General features: G+C 36.1%; 1 protein-coding gene across 4 annotated transcripts in view; it reads left to right on the top strand.

Moving 5' to 3' along the window:
• Positions 1 to 22,123, top strand: part of GCSAML (germinal center associated signaling and motility like) — a 67,805-nt gene that overhangs the window by 15,447 nt on the left and 30,235 nt on the right. For 3 of the 4 annotated variants that reach the window (XM_008712030.2, XM_008712031.2, XM_040622685.1), the window contains 2 exons: positions 2,752 to 2,811; positions 11,832 to 11,881. In XM_008712030.2, the coding sequence (XP_008710252.1) occupies positions 2,752 to 2,811; positions 11,832 to 11,881 (110 nt within the window). The remainder of the gene's footprint in view (positions 1 to 2,751; positions 2,812 to 11,831; positions 11,882 to 22,123) is intronic. The other variant, XM_040622687.1, reaches the window with a different exon arrangement.

Below are 22,123 nucleotides of genomic sequence, written 5' to 3'. Positions count from 1 at the left end.
TTATAACAAGGTTTATTGTTTAATTTTGATTGTTAATGGGACTAGATACCATCAAATGCATTTTTCTGAAACTATTACGATAAACTTGTAATTTTTCTCTTAGACCCCTAAGGTGGTAAATCATAGCAATAGGGTTTTTTGTTGATGACTTATCCTTTAGTTTCTGGGATAAAACCCACTCAATTGTCATGTGTGTGTTGTTTTTACTGAACTTTTAGAATTAGTTAATTCCTATTTTATTGAGGATTATTGTATCTATTTTCGTGAGTAAATTGGACCTACAATTATTTTCTCCCATTATTTAATTTTGGAATGAAGAGTCTTCTAATCTCATTAAATGGATTTGACATCATTTTCTGTTTTTCCATTTCTGGAACATCTTTTATAAGAGGATATATTTGTCACATGAAGTTTGGTAAAGCTTATATGGAAACGTTGGCTAGACTATTTTGAGATATGGATGATGCTCAAGAGACAATTTTTGCATTTTGTTTTTCTCAGATATTCAAGTCATCACGTTTATTATATAACTGTTCATGTTACTTGCTTTGTATCTCTGTAGTACTTACTCTGAAATTTGTTTTGATGTTAGTTTCGTTCCCCTTTTCTTTTTACTTAAATGATCCTGCCAGATTTTTGCCCATCTTGCCAATATTACTCTTTTCTAATATTTGGTTCTCACATTCATTTCTGCTCATAACTTTCCTTGAAAGTTATACCCAAGCAGATACCTTGAAATATCTACTTACTTTGTCATTTTCAATCCTTTGTGTTTTCTTGTGAAAACAACTCATTTTCTTCACATTTCCCTTTTCCATATCCTAGAAATTGTCTTCTGTGACTTTCACTATCATTAGTGTTTTAGGAATTTTCTTTATATCCCCTTCTTTAAGATAAGGATTACTTATATTAATGTCTAGACATATGTACATTTTTAGGTATTTCATTGTTGATTTTCAATTTTATTGCTTGGTAAAGAAATAGAATGTAAACTGTTGATTTTTTGGTATTTAGATTTCCTTTGTGGAGTTATGATGTCTTAAATTAATTCCAAATATTTGAGAAGTTAAAAAAAATGAATTGAAAACAAACAAACAGAAAATCAGGAAAAATCACCCATGATCTCAACACTTTGACCAAGATACATTTTTTTTAAAGATTTTATTTATTTATGTGACAGAGAGACAGCCAGCGAGAGAGGGAACACAGCAGGGGAGAGGGAGAGGAAGAAGCAGGGTCTCAGCCGAGGAGCCCGATGTGGGACTTGATCCCAGAACTCCAGGATCACGCCCTGAGCCAAAGGCAGACGCTTAATGACTGCGCTACCCAGGCGCCCCTGACCAAGATACATTTTTAAGATTCACTTAATGTCTATTGTCTTAACGATAGAGTATAAGATGATATATTAATTCAGTCAACAAATCTTTGTATATCACTTATGGCCTGACATTATCTGAATTCTGCTTGATGAAAAAATTACTTCATGTACAGCAGAATTTAGTGTCCATTTATGTTCAGTAGTAATGGCATGGGATTCCCATTAGGTTTCTGCTAATGTTAAGGATTTTATGTTCCTGTTTTTAACTTTAAAATGCAAACATCCATGAGAAGGGAAAGTCAGTGAATCAATAACCTCAAGGAGAAATATTTTAGCAGAATCTTTTTTCATTGATCAGTTTAGAAAAATGGAGTATTGAGGAAATTGGACTCTAGAGAAACACAAGAGAACACGTGGAACACTGAAATTAACTTTTGCCTGATTTGCAATCTATGCTATGAAGTAATCATTACATCCAAATTTAATCATTTGTGAATATTATCCAGAAATCGCTACATCAGAACACATATCCAAAAAGGGCCCTTCTTTCTCAAATTTGATTTACTTGGTATTCAACAAATTCTATTCTTTGCTTACTGGCCCCATATGTTAATATCTAACCGTATTCTTGAACTTTTAAACATCAACACTGGGGAAATGTCTCCTTCAAATATTGACAGTGAGCAAGAGCGAGGCTCATAGTCTGGGATATTTTGCATGCAGCCCTATGTAGAAGTGGGAGAATAGACAAGTGTTGGGGATGTGATAATAAAAGAAAAAGACCATTCAAAGAAATACTGTTTGGATAACCAGTATAGTGACCAATTTGATTAACTCAATCACGGGTTTGGGTCTGTATCTCACTCTTGTGTAACCATGAAAGTCACTGATTTCTCTAGCCTCAATTCTATCACTCAGTGCTTGCTTGCTTCTTATAAGGAAGATGATAATTGTTGGGAAAACACCAAGAGTAACATGCACAACAAACTTCTCTGAATGTAGGTGTGGATCATAGTGTCCTATATGTGCAGGGATGGCCAAACAGCAGGGTTTGGAGAATCTTGCTCTGGCTCAGAAGGCCAAAGTTAATGGTGCAAGTATTTCACCGGGATGGATGCTCGGGAGCTGATGGTCTCCTCTGGGCTCACTGGAGAAGCCACACCTTCCTTTTGTTAAGATCTTTCTCTATTCTTGGTCCCTCCCACCTCTTCTGGAGAGGTCGGACTATAGATATTCCAACCCAGTGTACGCCTGGGCTCTGTGGTTAATTTCTGACCTGTTTCTGTATTTGTGACTGCCTGCCAGTTCTAAAGGACAGAGAGGCTTGTCAAAAAGGAAAAACAGGCTTTGTCTTATTGGTAAGGAAAGAAAGAAAAGGGGATGAAAACTTTCGAGGGAAAATAAGAGTCTCTTTTCTATGTGTTTCCATCTAGTTGCCTGAGAAACAATCAAAAGAAGCTCAAGAAGGTAAACCACGATGTGGAAAGAAAACGGTAAGCGCACAGTGTATCAGAGCATTTTTCTTTGAGATGTACCTGTCTCACTAGGGACTGAGACTCTGTCTCATAAGAGCTAACATCTTACTTTAGACCTCATAGAGCTACAATCAAAGAATTCTTTGGTGATTGCCTCCAAGACTTGGTAGAAGGTTAGTTGGAGGCTGTAAACAAAAGAAATGGGGTATTAGTGCACATATTTCATTCTTTCATGATTATATAAAGCACATGTACAAACATAGAGCTGAAACAAAGGATGCTAATTTTAGTTTGGTTATTTCCACCCCCAACTTATTCCTCACACTTAGAATAGTCTTTGGAAAATTTAACTCTCATCATGCCTTTCTCTTGAGAGCCTTAAATTGTTCTCTGTTGCTTCCAGAATAAAATCCAAACTCTTCACTGGGGACTACAATCCTATAAGGACTCACCCCTGCATACCTCTCTGATTTCATTCCCAACCCTCCACCCTCAGCCATCATCTTCCAGGAATTCTGCTGTTATTTCATGTTCTTTAAGCCACCAAGCTCAGCCTGAACTCAGTGCCCTAGTGCACAAGGCTCTTTTAGCACTCATGGTTTTTATTTTCCATGCTTGTGCCTCATAGCATCTCTTCCTGGAAATTCTGGCTTTCACACTCTCCTCCAGAAAACATCCCAGACTACACAACGTGGGAACATTGCTTCCACACTGCATGGATTTTCTGCACTGCCCACTCTGCCTTTCTATCACCTAGTAACGTTATATTAGTTTAGCTTTTTGTAATCCATCTTCCTTTATAGACCATGTGGTCTTTGAGGCTCTGACAACTGCTTGACTTGCCTATCTGTTGCTCAACCTTTATGATACACTCAATGGAAAAAAGGAAAAAAAAAGAGTGGAAAAACAACAGCTATCTGGACACTGATTATCTTACCCCAGCTTTGATAAACCCTGCCTTGTTTGCTGACTGTGGGGTTTCCATATCTTTGCACTCAACCTCTTTCCTAATCATATTATCTCAAGATCTGGGTTTTTATCTGAGATGGCTCCTTCCTCTCTAAGTGTGAAAGGGTGAGGGATTGAAGGGAAGGCCCATATTTATTGCTGATATGAAATGATGTTTGCAGGAATCAGCCACTACCTGAGTATTTCACTTACGTCGGCACAAAGGAAAAGGTAGACAGTGGGGTGGCTATGCCATCATTGTAACTAACTCCCCTTTACAGTGTGTGCCTGAAGAGGTGATGTGATTGACCCAAGTTCCTTTTCTCAGGCTGCCACAAACCAGTCCTGTACAACATAAAGTCTTTTAAACTTGGCTTTTGCTTTCTTGTGTCTAAAATGAGATCTGTGCTAGCTGATGTTCTCCAAATCTTCCCTTTAAAGGAACTGAAGTGTTGACATTGTCAAATACAATCAAGTCTTTATTACAAACAGACAGTAACTAAATGAGGAGATATTAAATGTCTCCAGGGTGTCTTCCTATCCAAACAATTTTTAAAGTTTTATTTAAATTCCAGTGAAGTTAACATGCAGTATTATATTAATTTCAGGAATACAACTTAGTGATTCAACACTTAACATACAACACCCAGTGCTCATCATAAGTGCACTCCTTATTCCCCATCACCTGTTTCCCCCATGTCCCCTCACACTTTGCCTCTGGGGACCATGAGTTTGTTCTCTGTAGGGTAAGAGTCTGTTTGTTGTTTGGCCTTTCTCTCTCTCTTTTTTTCCCCTTTGATTGTTTGTCTTGTTTCTTTTTAAACAATTTTTATTTTATTTTATTTATTTTATTTTTATTTTTTTTAGAGCAAGAGAGAGCATGAGCAAGGGGGAGGGGCAGAGGGGGAAAGAGAGAGAATCCAAAGCAGGGTCCATGAACAGCACAGAGCCTGACCTGGGGCTAATCTCATGACCCTGAGATCATGACCTAAGCTGAAATCAAGAGTTGGACACTTAAGTGACTGAGCCATCCAGGCACCGCTGTTTCTTTCTTAAGTTCTACATATGACTGAAATCAAATGGTATGTGTCTTTCTCTGACTGACTTATTTCACTTAGCATAATACCCTCTAGTTCCATCCACACCACTGCAAATGGCAAGATTTCATTTTATTTGATGGCTGAGTAATATTCCACTCTGTATATATACACCACATCTTTATCCATTCATGAGTCTAGGGACATTTGGTCTCTTTTCCATAGTTTGGCTATTATTGATAATGGTGCTATAAAGCGGGATGCATTTATCCATTTGAATTAGTGTTTTTGTATCCTTTGGGTAGATACCTAGTAGTGCAAGTGCTGGATCATAGAGTAGATCCATTTTTAACTTTTTGAGGAAACTCCATGCTGTTTTCTGCAGTGGCTGCAAATTTTATGAGTGGGACTCACAGAACTTTAACCAGTCAGTTTGGTAAGGAAGAACTCAACTGTTCTGACTACCTGAGACAATTGCAATCAAATATATTATATAAGACTTATATGGGCTAGGGGCACCTGGGTGGCACAGGGGTTAAGCGTCTGCCTTCGGCTCAGGGCGTGATCCCGGCGTTATGGGATCGAGCCCCACATCAGGCTCCTCCGCTATGAGCCTGCTTCTTCCTCTCCCACTCCCCCTGCTTGTGTTCCCTCTCTCGCTGGCTGTCTCTATCTCTGTCAAATAAATAAATAAAATCTTTAAAAAAGACTTATATGGGCTAGAACTAAATTCAGTTTCATTTTGGCTAATTTGGCCAGATGATGTTCTTTTAAAGTTCTATTCTCTACATCTTCCTGAGTCCATTTTGGTTATTTCATTTTCACTAGAATATTATCATTTAATTCATAATTTTAAACATATTTACCAAAGGTATAGTATGAGCTCTTCCAAGTCATTTAGCTTTTTAAAGTTTAGGTTTCTAGAGGTATAGCACAGTAAAATTCATCCTTTTTTAGGTAAATTGTTTGATAAGTTTAGAAAAACATACAGTCATGTGACCACCATCTCAATCAAGATATGGAATATTTTTATCACCCTTCCCCTCACTGACAACCTCTGGCAACCACTGATCTGACTTCTGTTTTGCTTTTTTCCAGGATGTCACTGTCATTGCTTTTATCTTCATTAGGTTCTTATTTTTGCTATCCTTAGTTTTTTTTTTCATTGTTGCTATTCTAATTGCTTTGAATTCAAAACTTAATATTTGTGTTTTCAATTTTTTCTTGTTTAAAAATGGGGGCATGTAGGGGCGCCTGGGTGGCACAGCAGTTAAGCGTCTGCCTTCGGCTCAGGGCATGATCCCGGCGTTATGGGATCGAGCCCCACATCAGGCTCCTCCGCTATGAGCCTGCTTCTTCCTCCCCCACTCCCCCTGCTTGTGTTCCCTCTCTCGCTGGCTGTCTCTATCTCTGTCAAATAAATAAATAAAATATTAAAAAAAATAAAAAAATAAAAATGGGGGCATGTAAAATATAACTTTTTCTCCAATATTTTTTCTTTTAATTTTTTATTTAAATTCAATTTAATTAGCATATTGTGTATTAGTTTCAGAGGTAGAGTTTAGTGATTCATCACTTGCATATAACACCCACTGCTCATTACATCAAGTGCCCTCCTAACGTCCATCCACCAATTACCCCATACCTCCACCCACCTCCCCTCCAGCAACCCTCAGTTTGTTTCCTATAGTTAAGAGTCTCTTATGGTTTGTCTCCCTCTCTGATTTTGTCTTATTTTATTTTTTCCTTCCCTTCCCCTATGATCCTTTGTTTTGTTTCTTAAATTCTGCATACGATTGAAATCATAAGGTATTTGTCTTTCTCTGGTTGATTTATTTCACTTAGTATAATACATTCTTGTTCCACCCATGTTGTTGCAAATAATAAGATTTCATTCTTTTTTATGGCTGAGTAGTATTCCGCTATATCTCACCTCTTCTTTATTTGTTCTTCTGTCAATGGACATCTGGACTCTCCATATTTTGGCTATTGTGGACATTGCTGCTATAAACATTGGGGTGCATGTGCCCTTTCAAATCACTATGTTTGCACCCTTGGGGTAAATGCCTAGTAGTGCAATTGCTGGGTTGTAGCATAGCTCTATAACATTAAAAATTTTTTCTCACTTACTCCCACTCAAAGTACTAAGGACAAAGTTGTAAACAGGAACTAGATTAAAAAATAATAACATACAAAGCAGAAAACATATTAAAGGCAGATAGATGTAATCATCTATTAATAATTATTGTTAAAAATAATAAATAAATAATAATATATAATAAATAAATAATAAATAAATGGAGAAAGAAAGTGGGTAGCATAAAGCAGGAAAACAATGGAAAGGAATGATAAAATCTTTAGAGATTAAAACATTAAAAGCAACAATAAGTACAATCAGTTCTCTTTCTTTCCTTCTTTCTTTTTTTTTCTGTTAGTTTCAGAGGTAGAATTTACTGATTCATCAGTTTCATACAACACCCAGTGCTCATTAGTTCAAGTGCCCTCCTTAATGACCATCCCCCAATTACTCCTTCCCCCCACCCACCTCCCCTCCAGCAACTCTCGATTTTTTCCGTATAGTTAAGAGTCTCTTATGGTTTGCCTTTCTCTGTGTTTTTATCATTTTATTTTTCTCTCCCTGCCCCATGTTCCTCTATTTTGTTTATTAAATTCCACATATGAGTGAAATCATATGGTATTTGTCTTTCTCTGACTGACATATTTTGCTTAGCATAATACCCTCTAGTTCCATCCACATTGTTGCAAATGGCAATATTACATTCTTCTTGATGGCTGAGTAGTATTCCATTAGCTCTGTATCCCATGTGTTGTTAAAGGAAATAATATTATTGCCCAATATTTTGTTACTTTGCTTTTTATGTTTTCTTGGACTTGATTGTTTTTAATTCCAAACATTGTTTTATTTTTTTAATAATAAGTTCTGATTTTATTGCATTATTATCAGTATCTGCTTGTGGGTTTTATCAAAGTTCATTGTCATGTATTGTGCATCACTTTATATTACTTATATTCTTTAAATTATTGTTTCTTTGTATGGAAAATAGTCTTAAAATTAAAAATACTGCAACATTAGATTGTGGTTGTAAAAGTAACATTTTAAAGATTAACGTTCAGACATTAGCCCATGTCTGGATGGAACCAGCATTTAATAAGTGTAAGCTAGACTTATGTCTATTATACCTCATAGGCTTTGAAGATTCCAATGATAATTTTTTAAGGATCATAATTTGAAATTTATCTATTAGAGAAAGCTGATTAATTATGTATTTCAGATATTCTATGTCCTTATTTTTCTTACTTTTTGTTTCTGTCTGAGAGAAATTAATCTGCTACTATTTCATTTGAGTTAATGCTCGTTTTTTTCTTTGCTTCATATTGATTCTAAGTATTTCAGTAAGTAACATTTCATAAGAGTTGCTGGTGTTTGTGGTTTTGTCTTTATCATGTCATCTCCTGTCCATCTTTGTTCTGAAATGAGAGAAGGGCAATTTGTTTGTCTTTATCTTCTAACATGTATGAAGATGCATGTGGTGGAAGGGTCAATCTAGATGGGGGAATGGCAGGCAACTCCCTTTCAGGAAACAAAGAGGATAAGGGTGATTATCATATTAACACTTAATATTGCCTTATTAATTTCTACATATAAAGCTTCATTGGTTTGCTTGGGTTGCCATAACAAAGTACCACAGACTGGAAGATTTAACAGAAATTTATTTTCTGGTAATTCTGGAGGCCCTAAGTCCAAGATCAAAGTGCTGGCAGAGTGGGTCTCTTCTGAAGCCTCTCACCTTAGCTTATAGGCCTGTCTTCTCCCTGTGTCTTCATATCATCTTCACTCTATGCCTGTCTGTGTCCAAATTTCCTGTTATAAGGACAACACTCAAATTAGATGAGGTCTCACCTCAGCAACCACATTTTAATTTAATTCCCTCTGTAAAGGCCCTGTCTCCAAAAACAGTTGCATTCAAAGGTACTGGGCATTAATTTGGGTAGCACACCATTTAATCCATAACACAGGTCAATAAATAGTAATGAAGAAGAAGAAGAAGAAGAAAAAGAAGAAGAAGAAGAAGAGAGAAAGAAAGAACAGAAAGAAAAGAAGGAAGGAAGGAAGAGAGAGAAGAAAGAAAGAAAGAAAGAAAGAAAGAAAGAAAGAAAGAAAGAAAGAAAGAAAGAAAGAGGAAGGAAGGAAGGAAGGAAGGAAGAAAGAAAGAAAGAAAGAAAGAAAGAAAGAAAGAAAAAGAAGAAAGAAAGGAAGAGAAAGAAAGGAAGGAAGGAAGGAAGGAAGAAAATCTAGGGATAGTTCCAGTCTGGAAGTTACAGCTAGCCACACGACCCAGAACTATCTCATTCTATTTAAGATAGACAGTCAGTAGTAGACGGTGATAATCCACAATGTGAATTTGGACAGATTTGGATTTTATGGCCAGACCCTCAGTGACAGAGCTGGCTGAGCAAGTTAGACTCATCATTCATCGACTTCTTTGTAACATGACTTTGCATTCTATAATATTCAAATGCAGTTTACAGTCATCTTCTGATTTGTCCTTTTCCTTAAAGAACTCATAGGTTTTATATTCCCTGGGTACTAACGTACCTGACAGCACATTTTCATTTCTTGGAGAATCATAGAATTCTTCTCGTCATCTTATTTTCCTCACCACTTTGTGGGCTTGGCTTCAGGTGGGAAGGTTGGGCTACCTTAAGCTCATCTCATTGACGAATTAGTATTACAATAAGTGTTTTCCTCATGGATGTTTTAGAATTTATTATTTATTCTTGAAGTTCAGAAGCTATTACATATCTCAAGATTCCATGTGATTTGTGGGTTTTTTCCCCCATAAAATACATTTTCAGGTTGAAGTCTTTATTTCAGGTATCTTATTACATCTTTCAATACTTTTGTTTCATTTATGTGGTTCTCGTCTCCAAGATCAACAACTGTGTGTATGAGATCATTTTTTTCCATTTTACTATTCTTTCTATAACCGTACTACATTCTCATTTTCTATCACTTAATGTTCACTTAAAGCATGCATTACATGCTGCTGGCTTGTTTTAGAAATGCCATTTGCAATGACATGGAGGGAACTAGAGGGTATTATGCTAAGTGAAATAAGTCTGTTAGAGAAAGACAAATACCATTTGATTTCACTCATGTGCAATTTATGAAACAAAATAGAGGAACGTAGGGGAAAGAAAAGAAAAATAAAATAAGATAAAAACAGAGAGGGAGGCAAATCATAAGAGTCTTAACGATAGGAAGCAAATTGAGGGTTGCTGGAGAGGAAGTGGGTGGGGAGAAGGGGTGATTGGGTGATGGGCATTAAGGAAGGCACTTGATGGAATGAGCACTGGGTATTGTATGAAACTGATGAATCACTAAATTCTACCTCTGAAACTAAAAAAAAAAGAATTGATTGTATACTTATTGATGCTTTTAATATTGTTTTAATCATTCCTTTCCATTGTCTTCTTGCTTTATGGTGGCCACTTTCTTTCTCCATTTATTACAATTTTTTAACAATAATTATTAACTGATGATTATACCTGCCTTTAATACATTGTTCTTCTTTGTATATTATTATTATTATTTTTAATCTAGTAATGTTTACAACTTTGTCCTTAGTACTTTGAATGGAAGTAGGTGAAATAAAATGGTGTGCTTGTACCTTTGTGTATCTGTTTGGGGAGGACACAGAGAAGAAATAAGCTAAGATTCAGGCTTTGATTTTGTTGTGCGGTCTCAGACTGCCTCCTCACCAAATACTCTTTCCCCTCTGCACTGGACACATCTCTGTTCTGTGCATATTGCCCTCTTTGATGTGGGCAGGTCATTGCAAGATTCTGTATCTACGTTTCCCTTCAAGCTTGGGAGTCTGGGACACAGAGAAATAAAAGGTGACATGCTAGCTACTCCATCCCCTCTTAACCACTCACTCTCTGTTGTGGTGTGTCCCTGTAGAGAAAATCTCTATTTTCTCTCATCAACAACCCACACTTAATAATATTGGTCACTGTAAATTCATGTTCAGAATTTTTAGGACCTTCTCATTTACCTTTAAAGATATAGACTTCCTCATCAAGGACAGCAGAGAAATAAATTGGCTTTCAATATTCTCCTTTAAATTGTTCCAAATTTTAGGGATGCCTGGGTAGCTCAGCCAGTTAAGCATCTGGCTTCATCTCAGGTCCGCCTTCAGCTCAGCTCATTATCCCAGGGTCCTGGGATCAAGTTCTGACTAGGGCTCCCTGCTCAGCAGGGAGCCTGCTTCTCCCTCTCCCTCTGCAGCTCCCCCTGCTTGTGAGCACACACTCTCTCTGTCAAATAAATAAATAAAATCTTTAAAAAAATAAATTGTTCCAAATTTTATTATAGTGCACATCTGTTCTTCATACATTTGGTATTATACATAGTATGATAATCTAGTAATTCCTTAAGTTTCATAAAATATGGAATTTTATTTTCTGCTTCTTATTCTTTTCCTAAAAAATTTTTTTTGAAAGAGAGAGTGCACATGTGTGAGAGCAAGGGTGGAGGGGTGGAGGGAGAGGAAGAGAATGAATCCCAAGCAGGACCCATGCCCAGCACATAACCCACTGCGGGGCTCGATCTCATGAACCTGAGATCATGACCTGAGTTGAAATCAAGAGTTGGACATTTAACCGACTGAGCCACCCAGGCACCCCTCTTTTCCTAGATTTTTGGTTTTTTTCAGCTTTATTGTGTTATAATTGACAAATAAAATTTTAAAATATTTTAAGTGTGTGTGGTGATTTGATATATGTATACTTTGTGACAGAATCCTCCTCGTCACGTTAATTAACATACCCATCAGTCTCACAGTGTTATCAACTATATTTCGTGGTTTTTCAGAAACAACTAGAGTAAGCAAGCTTTTAATTTTAATGAACATTTGAATTGTAAATGTACCAGCGACATTAGGTTGATAGCAATGAACCTTTCTTTCCAGTGTGTTTTCCGCTTCACATGACTGGGCAGTCTCATGTTATTATCTCTTTCCTTTGTAGGCAGGAAATGACTACATTCGAGAGACAAAATCAAGTTCAAGATAAGAAAAGTAAGTAATTGCTTCATAATATTTTTCATACAAGGGAAGCTGTAAATTTAAACATCTAAATTAGTTCTGATGCTGTGTTAGGATTGAAGGAAAAACAGCTTCGAGTCCTTATAGGGATGTCTTAGTCCTTTTTTTTTTTTTTGTCTAGCAAAACTGATCTCATTACTTTTTGTATGACAGTAAAATCTACATATGATTTATTTCATTTTCCTTAAAATGTTGAGTTTTTACAAGTTTTTTTATTCATTTTTTTTTGTTAGCGGTAGTAATTTATTTACCTTGTTAAAAATCTAATAACTCAATAGAACGTTAACCAAATGACATGTAAAATACAGAAAAAGACAGAAAAAAGGCAGATTCTTAGCTATTTGTCGTATTAGAAATATTCTAATTCTTTCCTGGGTAGCCTGAATTTCTTCTTTTTTTTTCTTGTAAATTGTACATTTTTTTATTTATTAAGTTTTTATTTTAATTCTAGTATAGTTAACATACAGTGTTATATTAGCTTCAGGTGTACAATGTGGTGATTCAACTGTTCAAAACATTACTCCGTGCTCATGACAAGTGCACTCCTTAAGCCCCATCACCTATTTCACCTATCCCCCTGCCCACCTCCCCTCTGGGAACCATCAGTTTGTTTGGTGTTTTGTTTCTTAAATTCCACATATGAGTGAAATCATATGGATTTGTCTTTCTCTGACTGTCTTATTTTGCTTAGCATTATACTATGTAGTTCCATTCATGTCATTGCAAATGGCAAGATTTCACTCTTTTTTTATTACTGAATAACGTTCCGTTGCATATTTATATATACTCTATCATCTTTATCCTGCATCAGTCAATGGACTCTTGAGCTCCTTGTATTTTGGCTATTGCAAGCAATGCTGCTGTAAACACAGGGGTGTGTATATTCCTTTGAGTTTGTGTTTCTGTATTTTGGGGTAAATACCCAGTAGTGCAATTGCTGGATTCTAGGGTGGTTCTGTTTTTAAATCTTGAGGAACCCCCACACTGTTTTCCAGAGTGGCTGTACCAGTTTGCTTTCCCCCCAACAGTGCACAAGGGTTCCTTTTTCTCCACTACCTCACCAACATTTCTTGTTTCTTGTGTTAATTTTAATCATTCTGACAGATATGTCATTGTAGTTTCAATTTGTATTTCCATTTTTTATTATTTTTTATTATGATATGTTAGTCACCATACAGTGTGTCATTATTTTTGATGTAGTGTTCCATGATTCATTGTCTGTGTATAACACCCAGTGCTCCCTGATGATGAGTGATGTTGAGCATCTTTTCATGCCTATTGGCCATCTGTATGTCTTTTCTGCAAACATGTCTATTTGGGTCCTTTTTCCATTTTCGTAATTGGGTTGTTTAGCTTTCTGGTGTTGAGTTGTGTAAGTTCTTACCACATTTTGAATATTAACTCCTTATCAGATCTATCATTGCAAATATCTTCTCCTGTTGAGTAGTTTTCCTTTTGTTCAGCTGTTGGTTACCTTTGCTCTGCAAAACCTTTTTATTTTGGTGTAGTCCCAATAGTTTCTCTTACTACTTTTATTCAACAGCATACTGGAATTCATAGCCACAATAATCAAACAAGAAAAAGAAATAGAAGGAATCCAAAGTGGTAAGGAGGAAGAAAAACCTTCATTTGCAGATGACTTAATACTATTTATAGTTACCCTATAGACTCCACCAAAAACTACTGGAACTGATATTTCAATTATATAATTGAATGTTGTATATAAATTGAATAATTGTATATAAAATTACAAAATAAATTAATATACAGAAATCTGTCACATTTCTCTATACAAATAATGAAGTACAGGAAAGAGAAATTAAAAAAAAAATTCCCATTTACAATTGCACCAAAAAGAATAAAATACCTTGGATTAAACTGAACTAAGGAGGTGAAAAACCTGTACCCTGATAACTATAAAACATTGATGAAATAAGTTGAAGACAACACAAATAAATGGAAAGACATTCCATGTTTATGGATTGCAAGAACCAATTTGTTAGAACGTACACACTACCCAATGCAATCTACAGATTCAAAGCAATCCCTATCAGCATGCCAACATTTTTCATGGAACTAGAACAAATAATCCTGACGTTTGTATGGAACCACAAAAGACTCTGAAGAGGCGGAGCAGTTGTGAATAAGAACAAAACCAGAAATATCACGATGTACTACAAAGGGCTAGTAATGCAAACAGTGTGCTGCTGGCACAAAAATAGACACGTAGATCAATAGAACAGAACAGAAAAACCAGAAATGGACCCACAACTATTAATCTATGACAAAGGAGGTGAGAATAAACAATTGGGAAAAGATGGTCTCTTCAACAAATGGTGAAATGGTCTCCAGAAACCTGAACAGCAACATGCAAAAGAATGAAATTGAACCGCTTTTCTGCAACACACACACACACACACACACACACACACAGAGCTCAAAATGAATTAAAGACCTAAATGTGAGACCTGAAGCCATAAAACTCCTGGAAGAAAACATAGGCAGTAATTTCTTTGACATCAGCTGTAGAAAAAAAAAAAGATATGTCTTATCTGGCAAAGGAAACAAAAGCAAAATTAAACTATGATATATGATTTATTTTGAACAACACTTTATAAACTTCCATGGGAAGCAATTAACCCAAATCCTGCTGATTTAAACTTCTATATAAACATTTTAAATAGGCCATTTAAAAAAATTAGCTGTGTTTTCTTTTTTCTTTTCCTATCCCCTTTCCTCTCCTCTCCTCTCCTCTCCTCTCCTCTCCTCTCCTCTCCTCTCCTCCTCTCCTCTCCTCTCCTTTCCTTTCCTGTCTTTCCTTCTTTCCTTTTCTCTTCTCTCTTCTTTTCCTTTTTTTTGTTTTGCTGTAGCACTCACTTTTTTTTTTGACATACTAACCAAGTGTAGTAATAATATAACTACTCAGAATGAACAATTATGAATAGCATTATTTGTTCCCTGGGGACAGACACATCTGAAAGAAACTCACTTCTTTTTTTTTTTAATATTTTTATTATATTATGTTAGTCACCATACAGTACATCCCTGGTTTTTGATGTAAAGTTCCATGATTCATTAGTTGCGTATAACACCCAGTGCACCATGCGATACGTGCCCTCCTTACTACCCATCACCGGTCTATCCCATTCTCCCACCCCCCTCTCCTCTGAAGCCCTCAGTTTGAAGAAACTCACTTCTTATTGCTGTCTTCTCATCTTACAGCCAGGTTTATTGAAAGAATTGAGTAGTCTCATTATTCGGAACTTCGCATTTCTTAATCACCTCTCAGCTCATGGTGGTTTGCTTCTGACTACTGTTTCATTGAGCACATTTCATGGGCCATGCAATAAATGTATTTCAGCAAATGTCATCAGATCCATAAATAGAATGATATATTTTAAAAGCATCATGAGGTGTTGCACATTAAACTGTCATATGAGACAATTATATTGATCGTATGTATGTGTATATGATTGTACTAAAGCATGGTAGAAAATATATTCCTAACTGTGGGTTTAAAAAAAAAAAAAGCAGAATGCTTCTGCCAAAATTAACTACGGACTCTAAAGGACAATTGTCAATCTTAATTTCAATTACCCTATCTCTAGCACTTACAAATATTGCTCAACATCTCCCTCCTAAAATTGTTCCTTTCTCCATTTCTTTGACTTCTACACTTTACTATTCGTGTCCTAGGTCACAGCCACCTTTCTGATATCTGACTTGCCCTGTTTTGGGGACACCTAAAATGCTGGTGCTCCTCAGTGAACCAGCCTTGGATTTTTTCTGCTTTCATGAGGAATTTGGGTCTGATTAATCTTTCTTCTTCTAATCTTTCGTAGAATTTTCTGGTGAAGCTATCTAGGGGAGATGATATTTATTAAGAAATTTTTTAACATACAGATGAAAACACTTTTGTAGTTACAGACTATTACCATTTTCTGTTTCATCTTGTCAGCTTCACAAGTTCCATTTCTCATTAAATTTGTCCTTTTCAATTAAAATTTGAAAGTATTAAACCTTAAAATTATTCATTATATCCTTGCATGTATTTAAAGTCTTCAGGATCTATAGTGGTGCCTTCTTGCTCATTTCTTTTTTTTTTTTTTAAAGATTTTTAAAAAAAATTTATTCGACAGAGATAGAGACAGCCAGCGAGAGAGGGAACACAAGCAGGGGGAGAGGGAGAGGAAGAAGCAGGCTCATAGCGGAGGAGCCTGATGTGGGGCTCGATTCCATAACGCCGGGCTCACGCCCTGAGCCGAAGGCAGATGCTTAACCGCTGTGCCACCCAGGCACCCCTTCTTGCTCATTTCTAACATTGTTTCTGTGTGTGTGAATGCGTGTGTGTGCGTGTGTGCTTTCCATCTGTTTTTTAATCAGTCTTGCTAGAGTTCATTCACTTCATTCATATTTTTAAAGAATAAAATTTTGATTTTTTTTTAGTTCTCTACCACAGAAGAATCTCTTTTCAGGTTCAACTCCAACTGGTATATGGCTTACTCAAATTCTAACAGACTCCCAAATACTGTGCTGTTTTACAGGAAAAAGAGATGCAAATTGATTTTGATGGGTTTACCCTGAAATAATTCAGACTACTAAACCACCAGAAACTTCACTGAGGTGCTGCTACTTTCATTTTCCTTAGACATGCTGTGTATTTAAAGTAGGCTAGGGTACCTGCTCCTTGCAGTTCACCTGGATTGGCTTTATGTTCTCCATGTAGTAGACCATTACTGTGTCCTGTGGATATATGAAATGATCAATATTCCTGCAAAGCAGATTTTGATAGACAGAAATGGATAAAACCCCAAAATACACTAATGCAGCTGTGCTGGTGTTCCTTCATGTAAAATAAAAGGCATGTTAGATGTCTGTCCTATTACTTTAGTCAAGTAAACAGACCACATTCACAATAATAAATGTGATTAAACTTGACATTTAATTAAATTTGTGAAAATGTCCAAAAGGGGAAATTAAAAGGAGAAGCTGGGGAGTAAGGAGTGATGAGCACCAGGTGTTGTATGGAAATGTTGAATCACTGTATTGTACACCTGAAACAAATAGAACATTGTATGTTAACTAATCGGAATTAATTAATTTAATTAATTAATTTTTTGTTTTATTTAAATTCAAGTTAGTTAACATATAGTGTATTTTAATTTCGGGGTAGAATTTAGTGCTTCATCAGTTGCATTTAACACCCAGTGCTCATTGCATCAAGTGCCCTGCTTAACACCCATCACCCAGTTACCCCTTTCCTCCACCCACTTCCCCTCCAGCAACGCTCAATTTGTTCCCTATAGTTAAGAGTCTCTTATGGTTTGTCTCCCTCTCTATTTTCATCTTATTTTATTTTTCCTTCCCTTCCCCTGTGTTCCTCTGTTTTGTTTCTTAAATTCCACATATGAGTGAAATCAAATGGTATTTGTCTTTCTCTGTCTTATTCTGCTTAGCATTAATACCCTTAGCATAATAATTCCATACACATCATTGCAAATAGCAAGATTTCATTCTTTTTGCTGGCTGAGTAATATTCTATTGTATATATACACCATATCTTCTTTAACCATTCATTTGTTGATGGACATCTGGGCTCTTTCCATATTTTGGCTATTGTGGATGTTGCTGCTATAAACATTGGGGTGCATGCGCCCCTTCAAATCACTATGTTTGTATCCTTTGGATAAATACCTAGTAGTGCAATTGCTGGGTCCTAGGGTCATTCTATTTTTAACTTTCTGAGGAGCCTCCCTACTGTTTTCCAGAGTAGCTGCACCAGCTTACATTCCCACCAACAGTTGAAGAGGGTTACCCTTTCTCTGCATCCTCACCAACATCTGTGGTTTTCTGAGCTGTTAATTTTAGCCATTCTGACAGGTGTGAGGTGATATCTTATTGTGGTTTTGATTTGTATTTCCCTGATGATGAGTGATGTTGAGCATCCTTTCATGTGTCTGTTAGCTGTTTGTATGTCTTCCTTGGAGAAATGTCTCATGTCTTCTGCCAATTTATTGACTGGAATATTTGTTTTTTGGGTGTTGAGTTTGATGGGTTCTTTATAGATCTTAGATACTAGCCCTTGATCTGATAATGTCATTTGCAAATATCTTCTCCCATTCTATAGGTTGCCTTTTAATTTTGTTCATGGTTTCCCTTGCTGTGCAAAAGCTTTTTGTCTGGATGAAGTCCTAATAGTTCATTTTTGCTTTGTTTCCTTTGCCTTTGGAATGTGTCTAGGAAGAAGTTGCTGCACCTGAGGTCGAGGAGGTTGCTCCCTGTGTTCTCCTCTAGGATTTTGATGTGTTCCTGTCTCACATTTATGTCCATCCATTTTGAATTTGTTTTTTCTGTATAGTGTGAGAAGGTAGTCTGTTTTCATTCTTCTGCATGTGGCTGTCCAATTTTCCCAAAATCATTTGTTGAAGAGACTTTTTTTCCATTGGATATTCAGTCCTACTTTGCTGGAGATTATTTGACAATAGAGTTGAGGGTCCATTTCTGGGGTCTCTATTCTGTTCCATTGATCTGTGTGTCTGCTTTGTGTCAGTACCATACTATCTTGATTACACATTGTAATATGGCTTGAATAGCCTGGAATTGTGATGCTTTCAACTTTGGTTTTCTTTTTCAACATTGCTTTGTCTATTTGGGGTCTTTTCTGGTTTCATACAAGTTTTAGAATTGTTAATTCTAGCTCTGTGAAAAATGCTGCTGTTATTTTGATAGGGATTGTATTCAATGTGTAGATTCCTTCGAGAAGTATAGACATCTTAAAAATATTTGCTCTAATCCATGAGCATGAAATGTTGTTCCATTTCTTTGTGTCTTCCTCAATTTCTTTCATAAGTGTTCTATAGTTTCTAGAGTACAGATCTTTTGCCTCTTTTGTTAGATTTATTCTGAGACATCTTATGGTTTTTGGAGCAATTATAAATGGGATCAATTCCTTGATTTTTCAATTTGTTGCTTCGTTGTTGTATAGAAATGCAATAGACTTCTCTGTGTTCATTTTATATCCTGAGACATTGCCGAAATTCTGTAGCAGTTCTAGAAGTTTTGGGGTGGAGTCTTCTGGGTTTTCTGTATAAAGTATCAGGTTGTCTCCAAAGAGTGAAAGTTTGACCTCTTCTTTGCTAATTTGGATGCCTTTAATTCTTTTTGTTATCTGATTGCTGAGGCTAGGACTTCTAGTACTATGTTGAACAACAGTGATGAGAGGGGACATCCTGTCATGTTCCTGACCTTAGGGAAAAAGCACTCAGGTTTCCCCATTGAGAATTATATTCACTGTGGGTCTTTTGTTTATAGCCTTTATAATGTTGAGATATGTTCCCTCTATCCTTACCTTGTTGAAGGTTTTTATTATGAAAGGATGCTGTGTTTTCTCAAATGCTTTTTTTGCCTGTATTGAAAGGACCATATGTTCTTATCCTTTCTTTTATCAATGTGGTGTATCACATTGATTTGCAGATGTTGAACCACCCCTGCAGCCAGGAATAAATTCCACTTGGTCCTGGTGGATAATCCTTTTAATGTACTGTTTGATCCCATTAGCTATTATCTTGGTGAAAATTTTTACATCCATATTCATCAGGGATATTGGTCTGTAATTCTGTTTAGTGGGGTCTTTGTCCCATTTTGGGATCAAGGTAATGCTGGCCTCATAGAATGAATTTGGAAGTTTTTCTTCCATTTTTATTTTTTGGAACAGTTTCAGAAGAATAGGTATTAATTCTTCTTCAAAGGTTGTAGAATTCCCCTGTGAAGTCATCTGGCCCCTTGACTCTTGGGAGATTTTTTGATTACTGATTCTATTTCTTTGAGCATTATGGGTCTGTTCAGATTTTCCATTTCTTCCTGTTTCAGTTTTGTAGTTTGTTTCTTTTTTTTTTCAAAATTAGAAACAAATTTTTATTTTTTATTATAATATTTTTTATTATATTACATTAGTCACCATACAGTACATCCCTGGTTTTTGATGTAAAGTTCGATGATTCATTAGTTGCGTATAACACCCAGTGCACCATGCAATACATGCCCTCCTCACTACCCATCACCAGCCTATCCCATTCCCCCACACCCTCCCCTCTGAAGCCCTCAGTTTGTTTCCCAGAGTCCATAGTCTTTCATGCTTCATTCCCCCTTCTGATTACCCCCCTTTCTTTATCCCTTTCTTCTCCTACCGATCTTCCTAGTTCTTAAATGTATCCATTTCTTTCAGATTGCCTAAAAATTTGTTGATATAATTGCTCATAATATTCTTTTATAATTGTTTGTATTTCTGTGGTGTTGGTTGTGATGTCTCTTCTTTCATTCATGATTTTATTTTTTGGGTCCTTTCTCTTTTCTTTTTGATAAATCTGGCTAGGGGTTTATCAATCTTGTTAATTCTTTGAACGAACTAGCTCCAGCTAATTGAATTTAAGTTTAAAAAATGAGAAAAAACAAGAACAAAAACAAAGAACCAGCTCCTAGTTTTGTTGATCTATTCTGTTTTGTTTTTGTTTTTCTATTTCTATATCACTGATTTCTGCTTTAATCTTTACTCTGTTCTTTCTCCTGCTGGTTTTAGGCTTTATTTGCTGTTATTTTTCCAGCTCCTTTAGGTGTAAGGTTAGGTTCATATTTGAGACTTTTCTTGCTTCTTGAAAAAGGCCTATATTGTTAAATACTTCCCTCTTTGCCGCATCCCATAGGTTTTGAACTGTCATGTTTTCATTTTCATTTGCTTTCATATACTTTTAAAATTCTTCTTCAATTTCTTGGTAGACCCATTCATTCTTTGTTAGGATGTTCTTTAACCTCCATGTATTTGTGGTCCTTCCAAATTTTTTCTTGTAGTTGACTTCAAGTTTCTTAGCATTGTGGTATGAAAATATGTATGGTATGATCTCAATCTTTTTGTACTGGTTGAGTCCTGATTTGTGACCCAGTATGTGATCTATTCTGGAGAATGTTCTGTGTGCACTTGAGAAGAGTGTGCATCCTGCTGCTTTCGGAAGAAATGTTCTGAATTGTATGGTGACTAACATAACATAATAATAATAAAAAGATGTGCATTCTGCTGCTTTAGGAAGAAATGTTCTGAATATATCTTTTAAGTCCATCTGGTTGAGTGTGTCATTCAAAGATCTTGTTTCCTCGTTTATATTTTGCCTCCATCATCTGTCCATTGCTGTGAGTGGGGTGTTAAAGTCCATGCTGTGATTGTATTATTATCAATGAGTCTCTTATAATTTGTTATTAATTGATTTATATATTTGGCTGCTCCCAAGTTAGGGGCATATTTACATTTGCGAGATCTTCTTGCTGGATAGACCCCTTTATTGTGATATAGTGTCTTTCTTCATAACTTATTATAGTCTTTGATTAAAAATCTAGTTTGTCTGATATATGGGTGGCTACTCCAGATGTCTTTTGATGTTCATTAGCAATGATAAATGGTTCTCCACCCCTTCACTTTCAATCTGGAGGTGACTTTGGATCTAAAATGAATCTCTTGTAGGCAACATATTGATGGGTCTTTTTTTTTTTAAACCATTCTGATATCCTTTGTCTTTTTATTGCAGCATTTAATCCATACACATTCAGAGTAATTATTGAAAGATAAGAATTTAATACCATTGAATTACCTGTAAAGTTGCTGTTCCTGTAGATTGTCTCTGTTCCTTTCTAGTCTTTTTTACTTTCTGTCCCTTGTTCCCACTCAAATGGTCCCCTTTAATATTTCTTGCAGGGTTGGTTTAGTATTCATGAGCTCCTTTAGTTTTTGTTTATCTTAGAAACTCTTTATCTCTGCTTCTATTCTGAACAATAGCCTTGCTGGATAGGTATTCTTGGATGCATATTTTTTCCCACTTAGCATGTTGAATATGCCAATTTTTTCTGGACTACCAAGTTTCTGTGGACGGGTCTGCTGCCAGCCTTATGTGTCTACCCTTGTATGTTAAGGACTTTTTCTCCTGAGCTGCTTTCAGGATTCTCTTTATCTTTGTATTTTACAAGTTTCACTATGTTATATCTTGGTGTTGAACTGTTTGGGTCAATTTTGAGGGGAGTCCTCTGTGTCTCATGGAGTTGAATACCTGCTTCCTTCCCCAGATTACAAAAGTTCTCAGCTATAATTTGTTCAAATGAACCTTCTGCCCGTTTTCTCACTCTTCTTCTTCTGGGACTCCTATGATATTGATATTATTTTGCTTTATGGAATCA

Source organism: Ursus maritimus, unplaced genomic scaffold (assembly GCF_017311325.1).
Source record: "Ursus maritimus isolate PB19 unplaced genomic scaffold, ASM1731132v1 scaffold_5, whole genome shotgun sequence".
Taxonomy (NCBI): domain Eukaryota; kingdom Metazoa; phylum Chordata; class Mammalia; order Carnivora; family Ursidae; genus Ursus; species Ursus maritimus.
Note: the sequence above shows the minus strand (reverse complement) of the source record. Positions and strands in the feature narration are given on the sequence as shown.